This window comes from Phocoena sinus, chromosome 20, assembly GCF_008692025.1.
Source record: "Phocoena sinus isolate mPhoSin1 chromosome 20, mPhoSin1.pri, whole genome shotgun sequence".
NCBI lineage: Eukaryota > Metazoa > Chordata > Mammalia > Artiodactyla > Phocoenidae > Phocoena > Phocoena sinus.
The window spans coordinates 16,597,983-16,620,900 of NC_045782.1; the positions used below are offsets into that span (position 1 = coordinate 16,597,983).

The 22,918-nt window shown below is 53.0% G+C and overlaps 1 protein-coding gene across 1 annotated transcript in view; it reads right to left on the bottom strand.

The window, feature by feature from the left end:
• Positions 1–22,918, bottom strand: part of KSR1 (kinase suppressor of ras 1) — a 148,435-nt gene that overhangs the window by 55,807 nt on the left and 69,710 nt on the right. Inside the window, 1 exon segment of the mRNA XM_032617582.1 lies at positions 8,270–8,410. Within this exon segment, the coding sequence (XP_032473473.1) occupies positions 8,270–8,410 (141 nt within the window).

Here is a 22,918-nt window from a genome sequence, read left to right on the forward strand (position 1 = left end):
GAGAAAACGTGAGCACGCCCTCAGCTCTGCGTCACCCCCATGTTTCATCCTGTCTTCCCTGGGGACCCGTCAGTCTGCTTTGCCCCGTGGTTATTTGGAGCTGTGTACATCCCACCACCCTGTAAGCCCTCCAGGGCAGACTGCACTCATCAATGAATCCCCTGTGGTAATTAATCTGGGTACCTGGCACAAGGTAAGTGATCATTGGATGTAGAATAAATGGATGGAAAGGAAAGAAAGAAGGAGGGGACTGAGGAAAGGAGGAAGGATAGAGGGAGGGAGGAAGAGAAAGGAAAAATGGGGGAGGGGAGAAAGGCAGGAGAAAAGAAAAGAAAGAAAGAGATTGAGGGGGGGGGGAGGGGAGAGGGAGGAAGACTGAAAGAAATAAAGCTCAATTCAATTACACAGCTACATACAATAGCCCCAGGCTGAGCTATTCTGGGTAAGACGTCAGAAGACAAAATCTGTCAGGGGAAGGAAGCCTGGATCTGGAGTCACAAGAACTTGAGTTTGAATCCTGACCTGCCTGTTGGCTCGCTGTGTGACACTAACATGTCGCTCAACATCTCTGAGCCTTGGTTTGCTCAGCTATAAAGTGGGGATCATAGTGTTTCTCCCGCGGCCCCCACCCCCCACCCAAGGTATCAGGATTAAAGAGGATGGTATCTATAAAATGCTGCCTTGTGGTTTGCCCTCTTCCTCCCATATCCCAACTTTAGGTCTTCCTCCGACTGGCTGGGTGATGCCCACATGCCAGTCCACCACACAGGCCTCCACCTCCCAGCCGCTCTGGGCTGGTACTGAGGTCAGCGCCCAAGATCTCAATTCCTCAGCATGGCGGCAGCCCCAGGCCGGTGGGGCTGATTGTTGGCCTGGATCCCTGCACGTTGCTGGGTGAGGGTGTGTGCTGCATTCCGAGGAGGCTCCCAGATGCCAAAGAGCAAGGCTGTCAGGATGGCGGGGCCTCTGGCTCCCAAAGGGAGAGGGTGGGGATGGGAAGAGGGATGTGAGGAGATGCTAGGAGCGAGGGTGGCAGGATTCACGTCTATTAAAGCTGAACCCGGGAGCCAAATACCTGTTCACTCTTCTGGTCTAATCTTACACAGTCTCCCGCTACATCCCGGGGCCCACAGAGCTAGAGCCACTCCCAGCTAATGGGAAACCAATATGGTGGCAGAGGTCAGGCAGCTTTCTTGCCCATCCCCAGGAGAAGGCCTGACTTTACACATGGGAATGCACGGACAGAGGAAAGGGGAAAGAGAAACCTGCCTAGTCGGGGCCACCACAAAAACCCCTTACCGGACCCGCCTGCATCTTCAGTTCAAAACATGCCACCAGGGCTTCCCTGGTGGCGCAGTGGTTGAGAGTCCGCCTGCCGATGCAGGGGACGCGGGTTCGTGCCCCGGTCCGGGAAGATCCCACATGCCGCGGAGCGGCTGGGCCCGTGAGCCATGGCCGCTGAGCCTGCGCGTCCGGAGCCTGTGCTCCGCAACGGGAGAGGCCACAGCAGTGAGAGGCCCACGTTCCGCAAAAAAAAAAAAAAACCACGCCACCAGCGAGACCTTATTCGGGGAGCCTGTGGCCCATGGAATCCAGCCTCCGCATCATCCACGCTCCCGGCTAGCACTGATCCCAGCCAACGCTTGCCACTTCCTTTAACAACTACCAACAGGGAAATTGCTGAAGAAACAAAAATGGCTCCAAGCCAGCAGGCTCTGAAATCATTTCCCCAGCTGCAGCCAGAACATGAAGCTGTGACTTTTCGTTTTTAACCTATAGATGGGGAAGGGGGCGGAAACAGTCACAGCGTGTGACTCTAGATGCCCGGGGAAGGCGCCCTGCCTCTAACTCAGTCTCCTGCTCACTCCCTCGTCCCGAAGGCCCCCCAACCCTCCAGACCTGCTCCCCACTCCTCACCAGCCAGGGGCACTGGCTCACCTTCCACCCCTGCCCCCCCACCCTGCCAGCCCTGATGAGCCCAGCCTTCTCACTAGGAGGAGTTCTACTTTCCTTCAAACAATCCTAATGTTTTCTGTCTTCCTCTCTCATGCACACACTCTTCCATGATCTCCCAGATAAAACCCCAACCCCTACGCTCCACTCATGGAGAGATCCACGAACCAACCCTGTTTCCTCACCGATCTCCTCCCGGACCAGCCCTCTGCAAGCACTTCCTGTGAGGACGGCACCAGCTGTCTGAGACCCAGACCCCGGGGTCTTTGCAGTTACTGTTCCCTCCCTCCGTCTAGCGTGTCCTTCCCCTTCCCGCCAGGCTAGCCCCCGGCCAGCACCCACGGTGAGTGTGCCCGCTTGCTTCCGGACCCCAGGCTGGCTTCCATCCGGGCACTCGGTGCCAGCTGTTGATCATGCATCTCCCCCAAGCCTGAGAGCTCCTGGCACCGGGGAGAGCGTGTTTAGCATCCCGGCTCTCAGCACACGGCCCCACCGGCACGGGCTCCAGACCTGTGCTGCCCCATCACAGCAGCCGCCAAGTGGCTATTTAAATTAAAATTCAGTATGATGGAAACAGACGTTAATTTCACTTTCTCCGTCGCACTACATACATTTCAAGTGTCCCCCGCCGGGCCACATGTGGCCCGTGGCTACCACCCTGCAAAGGGCAGAAGAGAATGTTTCTAGCATCACAGAAAGTCCTATTGCACAGTGTCACTCTGGACAAAGGACTGACGGGTGGGTGAATACAGGAAGGCATCTCCAGAGCTGCCCGTCGCCAGCACCCACAGAGGAGGGAGAAGAGGAGTCAGTGGGCACACAGGTCAGAGTGCCTGCAGCAGGCTCTGAAGCCACAGAGGGCTGAGATGTGTCCCCGGTGGCAAAAGGAGGAAGAGTGCAGAGTCCCTTCGTCCACACCAGAAACCCAGAAGTGCCACACCGCCCTGAGGCCACTTCCACGTCCCCTAGACGGGTTCGTGCCCCGGTCCGGGAAGATCCCACATGCCGCGGAGCAGCTGGGCCCGTGAGCCATGGCCGCTGAGCCTGCGCGTCCGGAGCCTGTGCTCCGCAACGGGAGAGGCTACAGCAGTGAGAGGCCCGCGTACCGCAAAAACACAAAAACAAAAACAGAGTCCACACAACCGCCGGGGTTAAGAAACAGAACAAGACAGGCCAACGCCCCAGGGCTGGCCTTGAAGCCAGGTGCGGAGCTACTCTAACTCTGCCCCCGCCCCCCCCATGGCAAGGAGAATCTCTAAGGAACACAGCGAGTGAGGGCAGCTCCTCCCGGGTCAGAAGGGGCTGGGATTTCTAAAGGAAACAGCCTTCTTTCCAACATTCAGGACACTCTGGCCCGAACTGACATGAGATCTGGGGGGGAAGAAAAAGACTAATCTTGAGAAGAAGGGTCTGGGGAGTCTGGGGGAAGATGGAGTGACACCCGGCCAGTGTTTCCTTGTGGTTCTTAAAACCCAGGCAGCCTAGCCTGCCCTCCTCCTGTTCCCCAGCCACTCTGGCCTCATTTCCTCCAGCCCACCGGTGAGGGTGACGATGGCGGTGAGGAGGCCAATGCTGGTAAGGATGACCATGTGTGGCCCTTGGGACCAGCAGCACGTGGGAGGCGGACACTGGGCCTGCCTCCAGTTGGTCCCATGTGCTGCCTTCTGTCTTAAGCCCTCAGCCAACTCCCACTGCCTCTTGATTCAGAAAAGCGCCCCCCAGCCAGCCCCTGTTTCCATCCACTCCCCTGATGGCTATTTACAGCTGCCTGGTGTACAAGCCTCCGACAGCCTCTGTTGGGTCTGACTCTCACTCAGGAATAATGGCAGCTGAGGATGAGGTGAGGAAACCGCCTTAATTTTCCCTCTTCCACCCCAGCAAACACCACAGTGCCTCGAAGTGCTCGACCCTCACAACTGCCTCAGTGAACACATGGCACATGGGTTACTCCCCCATTTTACAGAGAAGGAGACTGAGGCTTAGGGAGGTTAAGGGTTTGGTCAGGTTCCCAGAGCCAGGCCAAGAACCCAGGCATTTCTAAGAGGCAGGAGAGAGACGTGGCAGAGAGCGAGGACTCAGTGCATACACAGCACTTGGACTACACGCCAGGTGTGCTCTCTATATGTCAGCTTTGAGGCAAAATGAGACCCTCAGGGGTCCCAGGAGCCCCTTAGTCATGGTCCAGACTCATAATCAGACACAGAGGCCTCCCAGCAAGAGACTGGTCAGGCATTTGGAAGCACAACCCCTTAATAAATGAAAGGTGGTCCGTTATGTCAGAAGGGCTCCCTGGGGCTCCGGCCTTCCTGGAGAAGGCCCCTCCCCTGGGAGCACCAACTCTCCCAGGGGTCTTTCCAGAGGCTGACTCATGGGCAGCCGGGCATGACTGGGAAGATGGATCTTTGGGGCTATAGTCCCAACGGTGGCCTATCTTACAGGCTTGGAAAGCCAGACCCTGGAATAACCTGTGTCACCACCCACTCAGGACCAAACCCTTGACTCAGGGGACATCCGCCATGTCATGATGAGATCCACCCTTCCTCCCTCTTCTCAAACAGTCATCGCATCAGGCCCAATACTCAAAGGGGATTCTGTGACCAACAACCAGAGCAGGCAGGTCCCTGTCTCCCGGAGCTTGTACTCCAGCGGGAGAGAGGAGACAGACCACGAGCAACAAATAAGTTACGTAAACTCCAGAAAGGGACTGGTGCCCTTGAGAAAATCAGCCAAGGTGCATTGGTAGAAAATGAAAGATAGGAGTGACCTTTAGGTCACGTCATCAGGGAAGACTGCCTGGAGGAAGTGACAATAGACCTGACACTAGAATGATGCCCACAGAATCAGCCTAGGAAAGAGCACTCCAGAGAGCGGAAGAGTGGGCGCAAAGGTCAAACCGGAGGGAGCGAAGGGGAGAGTGAGCGAGATGAGGCCAGAGAGAGGCGGGCAGAGGTCAAAGTGTGTGAGGCATCTGGTGTTTATTCGGAAAGAAGTGGGAAGCAATGGAAAGTGATGTGATCCAATTTACGTTTCTTCGCGGGCACTCTGGCTGCTGTGTGGAAAATGCAATGAAGCAGGTGAATGATAAAGCAGGGAGACAGTTCCAGAGCTGCTGCAGGAGTTTGGGTGAGAGAGGATGGGGGCCTGGACCATGGTGGCGGGGGAAGGGAGACATGGAGGGAGGTGGGCGGGTCTGCAGTACGTCTTGGGGCAAGAGTCACTGAGCAACTGGAGACACTCGTGCTGTCTCACCCTGAGCCCGCCGTCCCCACACAGCTCTCTGCTCAGACTCTGCCCCACTGCTCCACGCCAGGTAGCATCCTGGCTCCCAAATACACCTGGCTCTTGGGCTCTCCTGCCTGTCTGACCACTGAGCACAAAGGAGCTCGTCCCTCATTTACCACCCAGCTCTGACTATCACGCATGACTTTGTGATTCAAACATCACCTGACTCGGGATCTGCTTCACCTCTGCGCCCGGCTGGGAGACCCCTGTACCGGCTGCCACCAGAGTGCTCCCCAGAGGCCAAACAAGCCTCTGTAGCCGGCCTTCGTGGTACTGGCTTCTGCCCTGGGCACAGCTGGCTCCTGTCTCAAAGACTGACATGGGTGGGGCTGGGTCTCCTGCACTTCGCATCTCTGGAGATCTGAGGGAAACCCCTTGAGGAGCAAAGCCATCTGCCAGCGATGTCTCAGGCCCGAGACAGGAAGTTAGAAGGCACAGTTTGGAGTCCAGCAGGCCCAGGTCTGAACCTCAAGTCTGTCCCTGTTACTAGCTCTGGGACCCTCAAAGAGCCCCTCGGCCACTCTGAACTCTCACGGCCAAGTAGGGATAACATTGATGAGATGCTGGGCAAGTCACTGCCCTCGTGGAGCTCCAGTATCTCCAACTTAAGCTACAGACATGAGTGTGAGGGGAAACGGCTTCATCCTGAGATTTTAAGGAGGGGTGGGGAGCCCCTAGAGAAATTTTAGGGGTTGGCCTGGGGAGCTGGAGGGACCATTCAGTTCTTCCTAGTCTCCAAGCCCATGATTTTAAATCTGTCACCATGGATTAACCATCATATGTTTGGATATCCTTCCTGTATGGCAGAAAACTGTTAGGCAGGTGGGGATGGGTGAGTGGGGAGACAGATGGAGAGATGTAGAGAGATGAAGTTCATTATACGTATTATGTGTTATTATACGTATACATTATACATATTATGTGTTACACGTACGCGGAACTGTTAATAACGCCCAAGATACCTCCAGCTCACAAAACAGTTTCCCTCAACCTTCACATGGAACAACTCTTTTCTGCCAGTTTCTTTCTTTTTTTTTTTTAATTAATTAATTTATTTATTTTTGGCTGCGCTGGTCTTCGTTGCCACGAGTGGGCTTTCTCTAGTTGCGGCGAGCAGGGGCTACCCTTCCTTGCGGTGCGTGGGCTCCTCACTGCAGTGGCTTCTCTTGTTGCGGAGCACAGGCTCTAGGTGCACAGGCTTCAGCAGTTGTGGCACGTGGGCTCAGTAGTTGTGGCTCGCGGGCTCTAGAGCACAGGCTCAGTAGTTGTGGCACACGGGCTTAGTTGCTCTGCGGCATGTGGGATCTTCCCAGATCAGGGCTTGAACCCGTGTCTCCTGCATTGGCAGGCGGATTCTTAACCACTGCACCACCAGGGAAGTCCCTCTGCCAGTTTCTTAAAAGCTGGCATATGCCACAAATATGAGGGCCACTGGGGCCGGGGCCAGGGCCGGGAGCATGTAAGGTGCTGAGAGCAGCCCTGTGGTCCCCCCAATTCATTCCCATCTTCTTCTACCCCCTTCCCCAAACCTTTAATGCTCACGTCACCTCCTGTGCTGGAATCTCTCCTAGGGAAAATTCTTAAATACACAAATAGCTTCCTAAATAATATTAACCACCATGTTATATATAATAGTCAACAACTGGAATTAACCCCTGCCTAGTAAACCACAGCACATACACTTCAACATCATGCATCCACTTAAAAAACGGCTGGGGGTTACCAAGTGCGAAGATACGGGGAAAACAGGCTGCTTAGCAGGTCAAATGATAAGCGCAAAATATAAAATTGCTTATTCAGGATGGTTTAAACCAGTGTTGCCCTAGAGAAAAATAATGCAAGCCACACACTTAAATTTTAATTTTTGAGCAGCCACATTTTAAAAAGTAAATATCTATGAAGTTAATTTGAATCACATTTTATTTAGCTTAATATATCCAAAAGTGTCATCTCACCAGATTAAAATCTTAAAGTTGTTAATATTTCTTTTCCTTTTTTCTGTATCAAGTCTTGATTCAGCACATCTTTGAATTTATATCTTTGAAATCATAACACATCTCAGTGTGGACTTGCCACATTCCAAGTCACAATATTAGCTACCTTACTAGACAGCACAGGTCTAACCCACTAGAGATTTTTTAAAGACTTAACTATTAGGGCAAAAAGAAAAAAAGACTAGAAGGAAAAATCAGAATCTTAATGATCACAGATTTTTCTCTGAGTAGTGGGAATATGTATGTGATTTTTCCCCTCCCTTTTCTGTTTTCCAAAGTGTAAATGAATAAAGTATAAAATGAACTCATATTACTTTTAAAACAACAGCAAGAGTCCATCTTTTTGATTTTAGAAGAGAAATAAAGGATTTAAAAGACCTGGCTGGGTGAATCACACCTGCCAAGCATTGATTTATTGATGCCCCGTGAGAGCTGTCCTGGACCCCTGACCCTCTCCATGCAAACTGGTTGATTAGTTAGTGGGTAGGTGGGTGGGTAGGTTGGATGGATGGCAAGAGAGAACAAAGGAAAGAAAATAATATATTACTGCAGTTACAGGAGAAAACTAAACTCAGACCCTTGCTTCCAAATTCCAAAGCTATCATTTACTGGCTGTATGCTTTTAAACAAGTTATTTGACCCTTCTGTGCTTTAATTTTCTCAAGTATAAAATGGCAGTAATGACAGTAACTCCTTCACAGGGTTTTGTGAGACTGAAGTGAGATTCTCTGCACAGTGTTTAACACAGTGTCTGTTGCACAGCCGACGTTTCCAGAAACGTCGGCTGCTGTCCTCACGGCGAACCTATGAGTGGTGTGGTCAGGCTGTCTGGCTCATAAAGCGATGGCACCCAGGACACATACTAGAGCCACATGTACCCTGAGTCCCTCCTGTTGCTGCCATCCCCCCACATTCCTTTCCTGAGTATAGAGCACTAGCCACAGTGGAGCTGGTCCTCGGGTTTGTGCGTGGTCCCTTTGCTTGACTACCCCCCCATGCCCCACCCCCAGACCCCAATCCCCACAGCCCGGCCCACGTACCTGTACCACCTCCGGCCTCACGTTAAAGGTGTACAGCCAGTCGCTGAAGCGAGGGTAGCTGTCGAGCTCCGGGGTCCTCTCGCTGGGAGCCACGCTCAGCTTGCACTGCCGCTGCTTGCAGATGTACCGGACCAGCTTTGCCTGTGGGAAGTCCAGGAAAGAAAAGTGGGTTCATTCCGGGCACGTGTACATGGCAGCCCCGAGCATGATACGGGGAGCTCTGGCAAACACGGGCCGTGTGATAAGGACAGGGGCCTGCCAGGTGCCCCCTCTGCTGCCATTCAAACGGGGTGAAGCAGGAAATCCTAGAGAACCACCCATCACCCGTTACCCCACCCAAGGCTGGCTGGCACGGCCTCCCCCTCAGGACCACGCTCTTCGGAGAGTAACTGTCAAGACTGGGCAGAAGACAGAACCAGGTTAAATGGAAGAAGGGCTTCCTGCTTGGGGGAAGGGGAGGAGGGGCGCATCAGTGATTGACGATGCGGAAGACAGGGGGGTTTGAGGAAGATGAGTGGCCTTCCACTTAGGCTGCTTCCAGCCTAGAATCAGATTGGGCTGGGATCCGAAGGCTCAGACACACCCTAGCCCTGTGACCTTGGACACGCTACTTAACACCCCGCCCCCAGGAAAGTCTCAGTTTCCTTCTCCAGAAAATGGGGGTAATAATAGAACCTCCCTCTCTGGGGGGCAGAGAAGAAATGAAGCGCTCAGTGTGTGCCTGGCACATAGCACACACACCGTGAGTGCTGGCCAGGCCTGTGGGCTGTGGCGTGGCTGGCAAAGGTCCCTGACTTGGGTCCACCAAGACCCATCCCTGAAATGTATGCAAATTTCAGACATGTGAATCTGTGCACTTTCCAGGGAAGCGTGTCCACAGCTTTCAAAAGACTCTCAAAAGGCTAAAACTTCAAAAAACTAAGGGTAAATTAAAGTCAGACAAGTATTCTCTTTGACAAACGCTGGGCCCCGACCAACCGGGTTCTGACGGATGCAGAGGGGCAAGACCTGCAGCGCGGGCGCAGCGGGGGCTGATTGAGAAGGTGGAGTGGACTTGAAAACATGGAAATGAGCGCACAACACAAAGAGGACCAGGCTCGGCTGACACCCAGCGACCCAGGCATCCGTTGAGGGCTTCCCCCAAAGGCAGGCACCACCTTCAAAGTCTTGGACAAAGGAACCCCGCCACTGGAGCCACTTCCCAAGACCTGCTGCCCCCTTCAGGGTTTTTGCCCTTGTTCATTCATTCCTTCTTCTTTCATCTGTAAATACCTCGGTATATTTTCTCTAAAGAGTAAGGATTCTTTTTGTTAGCACAGTTGCAATGCTAAAAAATAATTACTGACATTTAATAATTTAAAATTTCAAATACTTAGAAAGCCTCCCAATTTCCAAACAGGAGCTCTTGACCATTTTTGGACCATGGACCCCTTTGGCAGTCTGGGGAGGTCCCTGATCCCTTTCTAAGAACAATGCTTTTAAATCCATAAAACAGAACATTAGGTTTACAAATGAAATCAATTATATTTAAATATACTTATCCAAGTATTACTTAAAATTGTTATAGAGTACTATAAGCTTCTTTATTAAAGCATCAAACAATATCTAGCAACGGGTCTCATACCTTTGAAGTTGTGACAAGTACAAACTGCTTTTTCAGATAGCCCCACAACTGTCATGTGATATGAAAACAGCTGTGATTTCTACTGGTGACTGAGCCGCACATATTTGCTCACATGGCTGTGCCTTGTTGCCTCCATCCAAATTGAACAACATACTAAATTTCAGATGAGGTTAATGAAAAAAAAAGAAGGTACAATTCTTTTCCCCTCCAAATTCATGGACCCCCTGAATTCTATCCACAGACCCCAGTTAAAGAACACTTATGGCTAGAGGGATATGAGGTGTGAAATGAGACCCATAATGACAACAACACCATTGCTTCTACATCAGTCTTTCCGAAGTTTCCCCCAGAAATGTATCTGGTCCCAGGCTCACAATCTGCTAGACTCAGAGGCACGGGCCCTCTCCTGCAGCCCTGAGCTCTGCTAAGTCCTGCTATCTAGAGAGCTCAGCGGCAAGTGGGGACAATTGCTAGAGAGGAAACACTGAGTCAGAACAAAAATAATTCCACTCATTGTACAGTTTTGATGTTTAGTGAAACCTAGACAAAGGCAAACCCAATGGCATTCCTGCAGCACATGCCCTTCAGGTACCCAGAGCAGACATTGCTAATGGAACGCTCTCTGCTGGGGCGGGCAACTCCGGGTTGCCACACAAGAAGTGTACTATGTGCTGTCCTATTATGGAACCTAGGCCCCTGGGAGCATCTTTAGAGCATAAAGCTAACGAATGTGAGGACACAAGTGCTGCTTTCATTCTACGGGGCTAAGTAGAGGCACTCGTGTCCCACTCTGACCCATCTCTCCCAATTGTGACCAGAGGCCAATTCCAAGTTCAGGGCTTCAACTTTCTTTTCCAGGCTCATCTCCTCTCCACCTAACCTGGGTGCTACAGGGATTCCACAAATACCTTCTGTACTTCCCTACTCCCAGGCCTCTGCTCAAACTGTTTTGGCAGGAAATCCTTCCCTCCTCCAGCCACAATGTCCTTGGCCTGGGCAAGACCTCCCGGGCTAATCAGAATCCCTCATCTCCCCTTCCGGGTGCACTGTCTACACCTCTCTGGTAGCGCCTATCACAGAGGAGTTCATGTTCGAGCTTCTGACTAGGTCTCCCCCAATAGATGTGAGCTCCCAGGGCAGTGGACATAGCACAGGCTTCAGAGTTGAACAGAATCTGGGTTCAAATCTAGCTTCTGCCATTTAACAGCTGTGTGACCTCGGGGAAGTGCATTAACATCTCTGAGTCTTGGTTCTGTCATCTGTACAACAGCAAGGATGATACCAGCTTGCAGTTGGTTGGGAGGATTGAATTACAGTATGGAAACCACCCCCAAAGACTAGGTTAGTCCCCCATTATTTTACATCAGGGCAGGGACCGTGCCCACCTCATTTGACTGTCCCCACACGCCTATTACTGCATCTGGCACGTAACATGTGCTCAAATATGCCCGAGGAAGGAAGGAGGGAAGAAAACACAGGGGCCTTATCCCCACATTGAAAGGTTTCTCACAGCCAGGGCTTCCTTCCACTCCAAACTGCTCTCAAACGACAGTGCCAGATTGCTGACCAAAGACAAGGCAATAAATAAGTCAATTAACTGTGCAAAGTCAAAACCATTCTTTTCTGCGTGAACCAAAGAGCTCAGGCTGCTGGCGCTAATAGCAGCAGCAAAGAGGGCGGACCGTCACCAGCCCGAGTGTTTCAAGGGCTGCACCCCTAGGAGCAAATTAATAACCCATCCATTCTGCTAAGACTTTGGCCATCACAGGTCAACATCGAGATCAGCCAACCTGGCCTTGACAACGAGCCAGTATCTGGGGGCTTTATCGCATTCAGCCCCGCCAACGTGTCCCGCCCTTTTCAGCCTCAAGGCCCGCAGCCCTTGGCACTCTACCAGGAAGGCTCATCCCAACGACCTCTCAGCCTCCACAACTCAGCTTAGATATCCATTCCTCCAGGAAGACTTCACCAAGCCCTTCAGCCCTGTTCCTCACAGCCCCAGCCCTTCTCCTCCATCAGATCACTCAGCGCGGTTCTAATATCTTACTTGTCTGCTTCCTTCTTTAGACAGGAAACTCCCTGAAGCCAGGGGTCTGGTCTGTGTTCTTGATCACCTGATCACCACTAGATCCCCAGGGGCTAGCACAGCACCTGGCGTGTGGTCTGCTACTGTAAAACCTTAGCTGAATGAATGGACAAATGAACACACAATACGTTCTGGAGCCCCGACAGGCACACATGTTTATTAAAATGCCAGTGGAAAACAAATGCCAAATCAGGCAAGTGATGGCTCAGGAGCTCGAGAGTCTCAAAATCCAGGGGGAGTTCCCCCAAAGCGGAGCGAGCCGTTTCTTTTTTAAAGGCTGTTAGGGATCCCCACTAGGCAGCCCAGAGGGGGCCCATAGGTAGGACCATGCAGAATTTAAAGGGATTCCTCACTGCACGCAGTTGACAACCCATAAGCCTGGCCACCTGTGCGGGGACCAGGAAAGGGGATGAGTCGGGGTGCACTGCGACCCCGACACGGGACCGGTGTACTAGAGATCGTAAAGAAGAAACAACACCTGCAGATCTGGGTTCTGCTTAAGGAGGTGCCCGGCATGGAGCAGCTCCCACCTGAGCAAAAATAAAGCTGCTCTCACTTTTTAGAAAGTTGGTTGCAGTCGCAGAAACACCCAGGGGCTACTTTCCCAGACAAGCCGTAGCAGGGCCTGCCGGCCCAGCACCAGGGACCTCCGTGAGGGCTTTTCATGGGTAGCGTCATTTTCTCTTAACCACAAAACCGCAAGATATAAATTCTTCAGAAAGAAGAGCACCTGGGGGTTTCAGCGACGGGACCAGCAGCAAGTGGGAAAGAGTCATCAGCACCCTGGCCCCAGGCGAGGACCTGGGGTAGAATAAAAGTCTTCCTCCACCCCTGATACCCTTTTGCTTCATGGCTGTGCATCCCGTCCCCGCCCTGACACTCAGCCTGATTTAAAGAAGGAGCAGAAGAGCATCATGTCAGCCTGCAAACAGTCGGTGGGTATCACCGAGACACGGTACACAGCAGGCGCTCACTAAGTGTCCAAGGCTGAAAGATCTAGGCTCTGGTCCCAGCTCTGACACCTATGGTCAAGGCTTTTGGGGAAATCCCCCCTTAGCTCAGCTTCAATCTCACTATAAAAAGGGTAACATTTTATGGAAGTTGGGGTCCAAATATATATGAAAGTGCTTGGAACAACACTGACAAAAACACAGGCCCAGAACATTACCCTTGGTTACACCAAGCACATCCAAGACTCAGTGTAGCTCTGAGGAAAAACTCCAGCTCTCGGGACAGAGGGACCTGGCCTCAAAGCCCCCCCCCACCACCCTCCCTCAGCAGGTGAACACAGATTTAACCTGTCAGCCTCAGTTTCCCCACCTCTAAAATGGGGATGATCCCCTACCAAGGGCTATTGTGAAGACTTACATGAGAAAACATGGATGTAAAATGTTCAGAAAATGCCCAGCACAAGGAAACATGTGCTCAGTGGAAGCCTGGGTGGGTGGTGTCCTCATCCAGCTAAGTCTTCAGGTTCTCTTACAACCTCCTTGGGTAACAAGGAGAACGCAGGTGAGGTCATGCCGGTTTCAGAGATGGGACTAAAGAAGACCCAGATGCTGGCGATGGCCTTCAGGACAATGCTGGTGATAGTCACAGAGCCGGGATGTTTATTTTCAGGTCTAAGGGCCAAGACCCCGCTCCCAGGTTGACTCCAAGAAACCTGAGCACCCCTTCTCCTTGGAGCGCTCACACCTCCACCATTAGCACCAGATGACGTGGCCGGAGAGGAGCTGCGCCGACTCTGGGGATGCTGCCTGCCCAGACAAGCACCTGCACCCCAGCCTGGCACCCTGATCAACTTCAAATATCCTTTGTCAGCCCTGGCTGCGCTGGCGTGACTCCCAAACAGGCCTCCCAAACGGAGGCTGCCCTAAGCATCCCTTCCATGGAGATGAGGCCAGTCAGACACCCCTGAAGAGCAGACACCAGTCAGATCTCCCGAAGTACATGCCACTGAAAGAGAAAAACTTCCCCGGGAAAAGGAAGCAGCTCCCAGAGCTGTAAGGGCGTAGGAACAGGAGAGGCCTCAGGCGACGGCTGTGTGCCTGGATGATTTCTCACCCAGGGTTTTGCAGCTTTGCAGAAAACACGTCTTTCCAGACAACTGGTTTTGCAAACAAAGTCAGCTGTACCCTAAAACACAGGGCCTGGGAGGGGGAGATCTCTTCTCTGGATGATCTGTGATCCAGGCTATACAAGTGACCAGATGCCAAGACAGTTGTCACCCTAACCCTGCTGGCTGCTGCAGGACCCTGAGCAGATCACTGCCTTCTCAGGGTTCCAGGACTTCCCATCTCAAGCAGGGCAAGCAGGTCAGAGGTGGCAGACGGTGAAATATAAATGGGCAATGAATCCCAGGCACAGGCGGAGATGGACACCAGACTCCCAGGTACAGCAGTGGGCTCTCTCAATTATGGAAACCATGTCAACACTTCATTATCAACCCTGGTAGTGATGATAATCTCTTCTATTTATGTAATACCTTATCCCCTCCTCTCCCTGGATTCTCAATGAAAATTCCAGGACATAAGCACTGCAGTACAAGAGTGGTGTCCCAACCTTCACACAACCCCAAAGCTCCTAAGCATATCATTTTTCCCACAAGATAGTTTTGTATTACCAAACAAGTCACAGATCTTTCCAGACTCTTGATGGGAGAAAAGAACTATGTCGAGATGTGGGTGCTGGGCAACCTGCCTGGCTCACTCACTGGCGGAGGGACACCCGCCCACCCAGCCTACAAACAGCGGCAGGCAATTCTGAGTCCAGCCTCAGCACAATAACAAGGGCAGCTTGTCACTCAGGGTCACTCACCAATAGTCAAACCACACGTGCTAATGAACCCATGAGACTTAAAGGTGTATTTTATTATTCCCATCTTACAGGTGCGGAAACCGAGGCTCTGAGAACTCTGTAACTGTTCTGAATCATGAAGGGACTCAGACCTCAACCCAACGCCCTGTTTCTATATTCCACACCATCTCCCCAAATAACGACTCCCTGGCCCCGTTGCTCATCTAAGCTGTCCTGACAGGCACAAGCAGGATGGCAGTGGGCAGGGTCTGCCTCTCCTGTGGCCCCAAGCCCCAGATCCAGCCACGTCCCGACTGTTCCAGGCAATGAGTCCTCTGAATAAAAGTCACAGACTGCCCTACGCTCTCCAAAGGTATTCGGCCATCATGGGCCACCACCTCCGGTCCTGTTGTGCAAGTATCCACCCTTTGGGCTACACCCAATCCCTGGCTCCAAACCAGCTCTAAATTCATTAAAACTAGCCACCGCCCTGACTGCTATCAGGGGCTGCCCCTTTCGAGGAGACCCTGGCATGCTTTGCAGAATGAGGAGATGCACCTGGATGGGCCTCCACACGTCCACCCTCTTCCCCTCGGCTCACTCAGCCCTCCAGGCAGCAGGCACAGTTTCTGGACCAGCTTCCAGCTCACCTACACCTATGGGACCTGATCCCTTTTCCAGGTGGGCCACACTATATATTCTTTTTTTTTTTTTTTTTTTTTTGCGGTACGCGGGCCTCTCACTGTTGTGGCCTCTCCCGTTGTGGAGCACAGGCTCCGGACGCGCAGGCTCAGCGGCCATGGCTCACGGGCCCAGCCACTCCGCGGCATGTGGGATCTTCCCGGACCGGGGCATGAACCCGCATCCCCTACATCGGCAGGCGGACTCTCAACCACTGCACCACCAGGGAAGCCCCACACTATATATTCTTAAGAGGACGTCCACAGCAGTCCTTGCTAGGGCCAGGTCCCTGTCTAACCCATCCCAAACTTCAGGAAGTCGCCAAAGCTCTTGGGACTTACTCCAGCCTTCCCTGTTCGGTCCCTGAAGCCGCTGCTCCTTCCCTGGCACCGGCCAGCTCTGCCCAGGCCTCGGGCTGTTCCCCTTACTTCTCTTACCTCCTCCTCAAAGCTGCAGTGAGCTTCTGGGGACCTCCTGCCAACCCAGCCAGCTAAGCAGTCTGGTCTGGCTGCCACGGCCAACATGTTGCAAAATGATTTGTGAGGTTGTAAGGAGGCCTCTGGAGGTCATGACACAGCTCATGGCTCCCCGCACAGGCCAGGCCAGGCACTCAGCTCCAAGAGTGTCAGCGGCAGCCCTTGGCCCTGGCACCGCCGAGCCTCGCAGAGGTCTCGAGGGTACCCAGTGGGGCTGCCATTAGTGGGCAAGGGGCAGAGCGAGCGAGCACGCCAGGGGAAGTGGGGCGAGCAGAGGAGAAAGTGACCTCAATTCCCAAGCCGGGTATTTCGCAACCAGCCATCCTTCACGCCCTCTGTCCCACACCCATGCCCTCCCAGGGAAGCCGCCACACGCGTGCATCTGTGCAGAGACAATCTCCCCGCCCAGCAACCCTGCCCTGACGTTAAACTCAGAGTCGGGGAACTTCAAACACAAACAAACAAGTCCGCCCCAGACCACAAGTGGAGCCATTCCCACGGAGGCCGGGGGTGAGACGGCCACAGCTGGGAACTCAGGGCCTCCCGCCCCCTTCGTCGGCTCCACTGGGGCTGCAGACTCTGGAGCCTGACAACCAGCTGCAGATGCGAGCTTCAAACCCAGGCTGAGACAAAACAGAATCAGACTTTGGCCTCACTGGTGGGTGTCAGTACCAAGGGCCAGCACGGCAGTGGGTGCGGGAGACCCTGCCCAGAGGCACTGATGAGTTTGTTAATTTCTTCTGTGCAGTTAGCATCCCCATTAGATAGCATCTCCCGTTCCAATTGCTCTGGGGCTAACTATGGGTAGGCAGGAAAGGAGGGACTGATGTGGCCCTGAAGCACTCAACAGGCTTCTGGGGAAAGATGGAGCTTGAGCCCAGCCAGGGCGGACAGCCAAGGCCCCGAGTTTCCTCGGCAACACCTGCCATCCCGTCTCATGCTCCACTGAGGTCTTGAGACTCAGCGGGAAAGGTTTTCAAGAGGAAGGCATTCCCCTGACCTAAATATCCTAAGACAGCTCCCACCTGAGAAGCCGAGGGTGGGCCAAATGAATGTGCTCTTCAGAAAGCAACCTTGGCTTTCAAAAGTCAGTAAAGGAACCGTCTCAGGGCTGCCTTTGCAGGTTTGCTTCCTGCCTCAGTTCAACCCTATGAGCCCCCAGTACCCACATGGGTTTTTTAGAACTAGCGGTCCTTAGGGGCCACGGGGACAAACTGGACTAAATCACTAGAAAGCCAGACACCCGCTCTAAACCCTTAACTGCCCTGGGCCTGGAGCGATGGCACGAGGGATGGAAGGAGAGCCTCAGTGCGTCATCCACTCATTCAACAAGTCCTTGGGAAAGCTGTTCCCGTCGCCTGGCAACGAGAGGCGCTGTGACGTGGCCATAAGCAACCTAGTGCATAAGCTTGAGGAACTCACACGAGTGGGGGTGATAGATGTGTCCACAGAGAGATCTGACCGGACCGAGGGAGGTAACGAAGGGGAGCAAGTATGCCCACCCTCTGAGCATCCCTGATGGTCCCAACGCTCGGTGTGTCTGCTGGGAAACCGGGGGGAGAGCAGGTGTCAGGAGCCACAGGGGTGGTGTCCCCCACAAACTAGACCCTTAATCGACACAGCCTTTGTCCCAGTTCAAACACTCCACGTGCCTGTCTGAAGTTGAGCAGCCCACAGCGCATGGCTTCACTCTCAACCCCTCAATGATAAGACGTAATCCCGGAGAATTCCTGACACCGCACACCGTAGGGGGCCTGGGTGTGAATTATCAAGCAGAGGCCTGGAAAAAAGGCAGAGGCTGCACCTAACGACAAAGGTAGGTTTCTGCCCATGGGTCTACTCCCTTACCTACCCTGAAGACCTGGCGCCTGGAAGCCACTAGAAGGGAGGGATGGGGCAAGGTGAGACACTTCAAACTCTGATCTGAAAGCACCTGCTATGAGTAGGAGGTCGTGCCATATACTGGGGAGATAGGTCTTCTTTTCCAGGAACATGACTGTTTGCCTAGCAACTGAGACCATCACGGAAAAGGATAGAGGACTACGCAGGGGGTAAGGGGCGAGGACAGGTGAGCTCCTCGAATACCAGGGGTAGACTAACGTGATGGCGAACTCCCCTGGCATGATGGGTGCTGCGTTAGGTGCAGCTCATTACCTATCTGATATCCATGCCCACTCTGTTTGGGGCAGCACTGTGCCCGGTGATGAACTGGTCTGAGTCAGCGGTTCTCAACCCTCACTTTACGTCCATGTAATCGACCTAGGATGGGGTCCCAGCACGGCTCTTGTGATGATCTGGGCCCCACTTCCAGCTTCCTTTGAAATTAGCTATGTATGACAGTTCTGGTCAATGAGACACGAGGGCGTGTCTGCTGGAAATGCTGGGGAAGTGTTTGCTTTCCTCACAAGTGGGACGGTCTCCAGGGCTTCCCATAGCCCCCCTTCCTGCTTTGAAGATTAGAACTGCCAAGAGTTATCCAGAGAACCACACAGACACCACTGTTCAGCTGATAAACACATGAGCCACCTTACTCCAAACTTCTCATAGTAGGAGAGACATAAGGGCCTGTTTGTGGAAGTCACATCTTCTGTTACTTGCCACCGAAAGCAGTCCTTCCTGCTAACGTTTATTAAGGCTGCACCGTCTCAAACCTCCTTCTAAACCTTCTAAGGCTTCCTGTCTGCTTCCGGAAAATCTACAAAAAGAAAAAGAAGGTATCTCGCCATTCTTCTTGGGACCATGTGCCATCCAAAAGCATTCCTCCAAAAGTCTTTCCAGGGCTTCCCTGGTGGTACAGCGGTTAAGAATCCGCTTGCCAATGCAGGGGACACGGGTTCAAGCCCTGGTCCGGGAAGATCCCGCATGCCGTGGAGCAACTAAGCCCGTGCGCCACAACTACTGAGCCTGCGCTCTAGAGCCCGCGAGTCACAACTACTGAAGCCCACGTGCTACAACTACTGAAGCCCGCGTGCCTAGAGCCCGTGCTCTGCAACAAGTGAAGCCACCCAGTGAGAAGCCCACACACCGCATCGAAGAGCAGCCCCCACTCGCCGCAACTAGAGAAAAGCCCACACGCAGCAACGAAGACCTAACGCAGCCAAAAATAAAAATAAATTAATAAATTTATAAAATTACAAAAAAAAGTCTTTCCAAATTTTAAAGAGCAGCTACATTTTTATGAAGTCCAATTTATTTTAGTCCAATTTTTTTTCTTTTTTGGTTTGTACTTTTTACTTCCTAGCTAAAAAATCCTTGCCAAGCCCACTTTCACAAAGATGTTCTTCTATGTTTTATCCTTTCTTTTTTTTTTGGTTTAGGCCTATGAACGACTTTGAGGTAACTTTTGTATTCCAGGACCGTTTTCACCACAACTGTCTACCAGTGTTTTTAACTGGATATTCCTATGTGTGAGGAACTGTGCCATGCACCTCATGGGTCCTGTCTCATCTAATAGCCACTTTAATCCTCTGTTACTATTAACCTCATTTTACAAATGAGAAAACTGAGGCTTAGACAGTTACATACACTTGAAAAAGGAACCTAGTGTACTATACCCCCAGATGTGATACCTTATAGTACCTTCACATCCATTACACAGGACCCGGAGTAACGATGGACAGTTAACCTGACAGGAGAGGCAGAGAGATGAGGAATCCTTGTTCTAGTCACCTGCCTGATGTAGCGGATGCTGAGTGCCTGGGAATACATCCCCCAGCTGCACCCCCCGCTCCTAGAAGATACAAGACGATCCAGATTCCAGGGGTGCACACAGTGGGGGTGGGGTGAAGCAGGATGTGCAGTGTCTTGCATTTGTAGAGAAAAAGAATGGCTGGAGGAGCCCTGCTCCTGGCAGGGCGTGGTGAGAGCTGTTCCTCCCCGTTTGACAGGCACAGGATCACTTGAGGCCAGGAGGCAAGTGCAGACCACCACAGTGGATTAAAGATGGCCAAGAAGTTCCTGTTCCTCCCCTCTAAGATCTGCGTCCTCTCCCCTTGAATCTGGGCAGGACTGTGGTGCTCTGACGGACAGAACAGAGGACGGGTCTCCTGCAGCCCTGACCACTCTGATGGAGAGACCCTGTGGAGAGGCTGGAGAGGCCCCAAGCCCGCATGTAGAGGGAGGGTGTGCCGACGGAGCCCAGCCAACCTCACCAAGGTCCGGGTGTGCAGGCGGGGCTTCCTCAGGCCCTCCAGACCAGGACAGCCACTGGGTACTGCCACAGAAGTTTGTGGGACCCCAAGGGGGCTGGGTTGGTGGGGTGGGGCAGCATCAAAGAGGAAATAATCCTTGAGATGAGTTCAACAGGTCAGGGTGGAGCATGGGTGTGGCACACGGACAGAGGGTAAGGGGCAGGAATGGCACCCAGGTGGGGGACATAGCATGAGCAAGGGCCAGAGTCACAAGAGAACCTTGTAAAAAACGGATCTGGGCTTCCCTGGTGGCGCAGCGGTTGAGAGTCCGCCGGCCGGTGCAGGGGACGCGGGTTCGTGCCCCGGTCCGGGAGGACCCCACATGCCGCGGAGCGGCTGGGCCCGTGAGCCGTGGCCGCTGAGCCTGCGCGTCCGGAGCCTGTGCTCCGCAACGGGAGAGGCCGCAACGGTGAGAGCCCCGCGTACCGCAAAAAAAAAAAAAAAAAAAACGGATCTATATAGCAATTAGCTAGAGACTAGAGGGGATGGGGAAGGGTGGGAGGGCAAAGTCAGCCAGGGGGCAGGGCCAGCTCATGCAGGTCCCAGAAGATTCTGGAAGGTCCTGGAAGGCCACACTAAGGCACCAGCAATCAATCTTGCAGGCGTGGGGAGGAATGCAAAGGAAGAAACGTAGTCAGATTTGGGTTTCTGAATGATCATTCTGGAAACCATGTACAGGACAGATTGAAGCGGGTGTGGAGAAACCAGAGACAGGAAAGTCAATTAAGGAGCCAGTGCAATTCAGCAAATGGGAACAAAAGGTAATTTAGTCAGTGGCAGTGTGGGTGGAAAGGAAGGAGCAGACTCTAGAGATGTTTTATTAGCATTTTTACTATAAAGACAAGACTTCCCTGCTGGCTTGTCTGGGGGAATTTCTGGCATACCAACACCCTGGAATGCAGGAAGCCTGAGAGCTGAGTTTCTCCAGCAAATGAGTCAACGTGTGTTTAACTTAGTAGAACTCGGTGCTTCGTGGGGGAGGGGCCAGCTACCTGTCAGAAGCCTTCGGGCCCGAAGGTCCGACTTGGAAAAGGCACCTCAGCCCAGGTGTCCCCCCGGCTTGAGCTCTGCCCCTTCCCCACCTCCCAGGCAGAGGGGTGCCCTGCACCCATCAGGAGCAAAAGTCACTGCCCCAGCTGCTCCAGCTCCAGCTCCTCCCAAAGCCCCCAGAAGGGGGTCAGATAGAAAGAGGCAGCGCTAGTCAGAGCGGCCAGGCCCTGGAGGAGCTTGTCCACCCGGCCCCCTCCGGCCCGCGTGCAGAGCGGGAAGCTGCCACCCCTTGAAGGAGAGCAGATGTTCCTGCAAGAGAAAGAGCGAGTTCTCCCCTATCTTCCTTGGAAAGATCATGGGGATGGAGAGTCAGATAGACTGAAGTTCAAATCTCACCCCCACCTCCTACCAGCTAAGGGACTGTGGGCCATTGACAATATCTCTGAGCCTTTATTTCCTCTATTGTAAATGAGGGGGAAGATTGGCCTCCAAAGATCACTGTCAAGACAAAACGATAAGACATACTCAGCAGCTGGCCTGCCGCAGGCACCCAGCCGGTATCTGTTCCCATCTCCTTTCTCTGGGGCCTTAATCGTGGGTAAGGCCGTGGCTTTGACGGCTGACAGGGAGCCCGGGACAGGGGGTTGGGGGAGACCTCAAAAAGCGAGTGTCCAAAGGCAGGGGTTGATTACTGATCTGCTGATGTGTCTGCAGGCTTCCCACGGAACAGGGCTAAGAACCGACTGTAGAAACCAACAGCTCTGAACAAGAGGGCGGGTCAGCACTACCCCCGCTTTTACAATCCATTCTGTACTATCAAGGCCTGAGCAACACCTCTGACACCGAATTACCAAGCTGAGTTTCAGGTGAGACCAGGATGCCCCACCAGTGACATGACTGCCCGTTCTAGCTTGAAGGGCACCAGTGAGATGACCTGGTAGCTTATGGGTACTTGTGCGGACGCCTCACACCTGGTCATGGCACGTCACAGTTTACAGACATCATCCCATCCGACCCTCCCCACAGAGCCATGAGGACCATCCTCATCTCCATTTACAGAGATGAGAAAGCAAGGCTCAGAGGTGAAAGGACATGCCTCAGGCCACAGGGTACTAGGCACCAGCCTCACACCCAGGCTTTTCGTGTCTGACTGTCAGTGCTCTCACCCCTCCCCCAACCCCCCAGAGGCGACAAAATTGTTTTAAGTTAATAGATTAAAACCAAGCACACCTGAAACACTGAGTCCCACTGGGGCCACTCCTAGCTGGGACCCCTCAGATGCCTCTCAGGAAAGGAAGGCTGGGAGGCGCTTGGCAAGGGCATTCACGCCTCTTTTTACCAGGGATCTGCCAAGGCCATTCGACTACCCACAGCCTTCTCTGTTATAAAATCTTCCCAGCACTCTTCTTAAGAGACCATTTTATCTGGGCAGAGGAAGATAAGGAAATGTGGGGTTTAGATGACATAAGAAAGAAATCAGACCTGGAAGCCGGGAATGGAATTGCAGTGGGGTTGAGGTGACAGCAGCTCTGGGACTACCCTCTCCAGCGCACCAAGGCTCAAAGATACAGGATCTCTGCCCCTAAGCCCAGTGCAGTCCTCTCAGCTGTAACTGGGCTGACATCACCCACACTATCGTTGGTGGAGAGTGAGAAAGGGCTCAGAGAGCAGAACGTCACTGTTGAGCTATCCCAGGAATGCTGGCCAGAGGCGGTAGGGAGAGGGATGGTCAGACCTGGGTTCAAATCCCAGGTCTATTGCTGTCCAGTTGCCTTAAGTTACTCAGCCACTCTACGCTTTAGTCTC